The following is a 4,135-nucleotide window of genomic DNA, read 5'->3' on the forward strand; positions in this document are numbered from 1 at the left end:
CAGACGCATTGAGTTGCGATTTGAACCTCTCGAGCGTGAGGCCAACATGCTCCACTGTCTTGCAAAATCATTTCTTTTTTTTTTCAAGGAGAGAAAACAGTTGTTTCACCTGAAACTAGTAATAGCGTGTTTATACTGTTTTTCCTTTATGACATTTCTTTTCTGCAACATTAAGTTAATAGCCTAAGTCACAGGTGTCAAACTCATGGGGGCCAGATCCGGCCCGCGACGTCATTTGGCCAATCAAAGCAAATCATGTGTATCAACTTCTATGTTTGACTTGACTGATTTCAAAACAAGTAATCCATCCATTTTTATACGATAAGACAATTAACCCTTCCAGGGACAGCAGTTACTACAGTCGACAGCTTACCATGTTTTCAGGTTACAGAGTGCATGAAAAGATGAAACTTTTTTTTTTGTTTCACTGTCATAGCTGTCCTCCAAGGGAAGATATAACTCCAAAGTGGGCCGTGACAAAAATGAGTTTGACACCCCTGGCGGAAGGCATCAAAATGGGCATTGCTCGCTTGCCTAGTCGTCATTGAATGGACTCCTGCAGGAGTTCAAAGGTCAGCTGTGTGATGTGTCTCCATGCTTCCCGGATGTGATGAGACTCAGTGGTGCGTGAGCAGATGGCAAAGCGCAGGACAAAGCGTCCAGTCAGATGACAAGGCACCAAGTGGATCTCTCTCCTCTTTGTGATCCTCTTCAGCAGATTCTGGTTCAGCTCATTGGAGCCCTTTGAGTGGTGAAAAACAAAACAACTGATGTGACTGATCGCAATGGCTCACATGGCATTGAAGTCACTTAACTTTGCAGGTGATCACATGCTCAATGTACAATTTAATCACTTGTGTTTTTTCATTGGCAGGGTGCTGCAGTACATCCAGGTCTTTCTCAAAAAATTAGCATATTGTGATGATGTTCATTATTTTCTGTAATGTACTGATGCACCTGAGACTTACAAACAGTATATTTTAGATTCATTACACACAAATGAAGTAGTTCAAGCCTTATATTGTTTTAAGATTGATGATTTTGGCAAAAAAATGAAGGAAAAAAACAAAAATCCCTATCTAAAAAAAAAAAAATTGTATATTTCATCCATCCCATCCATCTTCTACCGCTTATCCAGGGTCGGGTCGCGGGAGCAGCAGCTTTAGCAGGGAAGCCCAGACTTCCCTCTCCCCAGCCACTTCTTCCAGCTCTCCCCGGGGGATCACGACGCATTCCCAGGCCAGCTGGGTGACATAGTCTTTCCAGTATGTCCTGGGTCGTCCCCGGGGTCTCCTCCCGGTGGGACTTGCCTGGAACACCTCACCAGGGAGGCCTTCAGGAGGCATCCTAATCAGATGCCCGAGCCACCTCATATGGCTCCTCTCGATGTGGAGGAGAAGCGATTCAACTCTGAGCCCCTCCCGGATGACCGAGCTTCTCACCTTATCTCTAAGCGAGAGCCTGGACACCCTGCGGAGAAAACTCCTTTCAGCTGCTTGTATCCGGGATCTCGTTCTTTCGGTCACGACCTATAGCTCGTGATCATAGATGAGGGTCCAAGGTGAGGGGCCAGACAAAGCATGGATCAAAAGATCCCTCATGATGAGCAAAACAAATGGACTTCAGTTTCCCTTCCCTGGACGTGGGTCACCGGAGCCTCCCTCTGGAGCCAGGCCTGGAGGTGGGGCTCGTTGGCAAGCGCCTGGTGGCCGGGCCTACACCCATGGGGCCCGGCCGGGCTCAGCCCGAAAAGACAACGTGGGTCCCCTTTCCATGGATGAGATTGGTTAGTGATGAAAAAATCTGAGAATCAGCCGGGGGTGTGGGGACTGCAGGGGCAATGCCCCGGATGGGGGCATTTCATGAAATCTGACACAAGCACAATCGTTCCTCTTTACTGGTTTCTACTGGGGACACCGTCAGCTTTCTAACCAACCAGTCCCATTGAAATTTGTTTTTCAGATCCGCAACTATCTGACGCACGTTAGTTTCGTCATGAGTCTCGATAACATTCAGCATTTGTTTAATAGAGGCTACATACACGAGTAATTTCAATACACTACATCCCTTGTGCAAAACCAATCAGAATTCGCGGAAAAGGGGTTTCGGAAGGCGAACACGCATTGGTTGTGATTCTGCATTTGCCAATATAGCGACAAATCACAACAAGTAAGACATTGGTTTTAGCCCATTTACGAAGTAACGACAAACTAACGCTTTGCAAGGAAAAACGGTATTCAAAATGGATGCTTGCAAACTTTATTTGTAAACATTACGAGTCCCAAGTCTGCCGAAGACAAGTACGTCCGGCAGCCCAGAAATAACACCAGACCCTACCCACATACCTCTACAATTTTCTCAATGGATTTGGAACAATATAAAAAAGGTCAATTTTGACTGAAAAAAAGCGGAATTACGCCAAAAAGCTGAAAAATCTCTTCTTTGCCCTTCTCATGGTCTCACCACCCATGGGAGGTGCCAAAGGGGTCGGGTGCAGTGTGAGCTGGGCGGCAGCCAAAGGCGGGGGCCCTGGCGGTCCGATCCTTGGCTACAGAAGCTAGCTCTAGGGACATGGAATGTCACCTTTCTTGCAGGGAAGTAGCCCAAGCTGGTGTCTGAGGTAGAGATGTTCCGACTTGATGTAGTCGGACTTGCCTCCACACACAGCCTGGATTCTGGTACCAGGGATTGCACTCTCTTGCACTCTGGAGTTGCTCACGGTGAGAGGAACAGAGCAGGTGTGGGCATGCTCACATCCCCCCGGCTCAGTGTCTGTACATTGGGGTTCACACCGGTAGACGAGAGGGTTGCCTCCCTCCGCCTTCGGGTAGGGGGACGGGTCCTGGCTGTTGTTTGTGCGTACGCACCCAACAGCAGCTCAGCGTACCCACCCTTTTTGGAGTCCTTGGAGGGTGTGCTGGAGAGTACTCCTTCTGGGGACTCCCTTGTTCTGCAGGGGGACTTCAATGCTCACGTGGGCAAATGACTGGAAGGGCGTGATTGAGAGGAACCCCCCCCCCCCCCCCGATGAGAACTCGAGTAGTGTTTTGTTATTGGACTTCTGTGCTCGTCACAGATTGTCCATAACGAACATTTTGTTCAAACATAAGGGCGTCCATATGTGCACTTGGCACCAGGACGCCTTGGCCGCAGTTAGATCATTGACTTTGTGGTTGTATCATCAGATTTGCGGCCGCATGTTTTGGATACTCGGGTGAAGAGAGGGGCGGAGCTGTCAACTGATCACCACCTAGTGGGGAGTAGGCTCTGATGGTGGGGGAAGATGCCAGTCCGACCTGACAGACCCAAACGTATTGTGAGGGTTTGTTCGGAGCGTCTGGCAGAATCCCCTGTTAGAAGGAGTGTCAACTCCCACCTCCGGCAGAGCTTTTCCCATGTCCCGAGGGAGACGGGGGACATGTTCCGTGCCTCTATTGTTGAGGTGGCCAATCTGAGCTGTGGCCGTAAGGTGGTTGGTGCCTGTTGTGGTGGCAACCCCCGTACTCGCTGGTGGACACCAGCAGTAAGGGATGCCGTCAAGCTGAAGGAGTCCTATCGGGCCTTTATGGCCTGTGGGACCCCAGAGTCAGCTGACGGGTATCGATTGGCTAAGCGGAACGCAGCTTCAGTGGTCGCCGAGGCAAAAACTCGGGCATGGGAAGAGTTCGGTGAGGCCATGGAAGCCGACTTCCGGATGGGTTCAAGGAAATTCTGGTCCACCATCCGATGGTTCAGGAGGGGGAAGCAGTGCACCACAAACACTGTGTACAGTGGGGACGGGGTGCTGCTGACCTCGACTCGAGACGTAAGTCAGTGGGCACAGTACATCGAAGACCTCCTCAACTTCACCAGCACGCCGTCCTTGGAGGAAGCAGAGTCTGGGGACTCTGAGGTGGGCTCTCCTATCTCTGTTGTTGAAGTCACCGATGTGGTTAAAAAGCTCCTTGGTGGCAAGGCCCCAGGGGTGGATGAGATCCGCCCGGAGTTCCTCAAGGCTCTGGATGTTGTGGGGCTGTCCTGGTTGAAATGCCTCTGCAACATCGCGTGGTCATCAGGGAGAGTGCCTCTGGATTGGCAGACCGTGGTGGTAGTTCCTCTTTTTAAGAAGGGGGACCGGAGGGTGTGTTGCACATAC

General features: G+C 50.4%; 1 protein-coding gene across 1 annotated transcript in view; it reads right to left on the minus strand.

Annotated features, from left to right (window-relative positions):
* Positions 1-409: 409 nt before the first annotated feature.
* ddc (dopa decarboxylase) overlaps positions 410-4,135 on the minus strand; it is a 118,327-nt gene continuing 114,601 nt past the window's right edge. Inside the window, exon 14 of the mRNA XM_019895080.1 lies at positions 410-742. Coding sequence (XP_019750639.1) covers positions 542-742 — 201 coding nt within the window. The 3' untranslated portion in view covers positions 410-541. The remainder of the gene's footprint in view (positions 743-4,135) is intronic.

Source organism: Hippocampus comes, unplaced genomic scaffold (assembly GCF_001891065.2).
Source record: "Hippocampus comes isolate QL1 unplaced genomic scaffold, H_comes_QL1_v1.1 scaffold146, whole genome shotgun sequence".
Classification (NCBI taxonomy): Eukaryota; Metazoa; Chordata; class Actinopteri; order Syngnathiformes; family Syngnathidae; genus Hippocampus; species Hippocampus comes.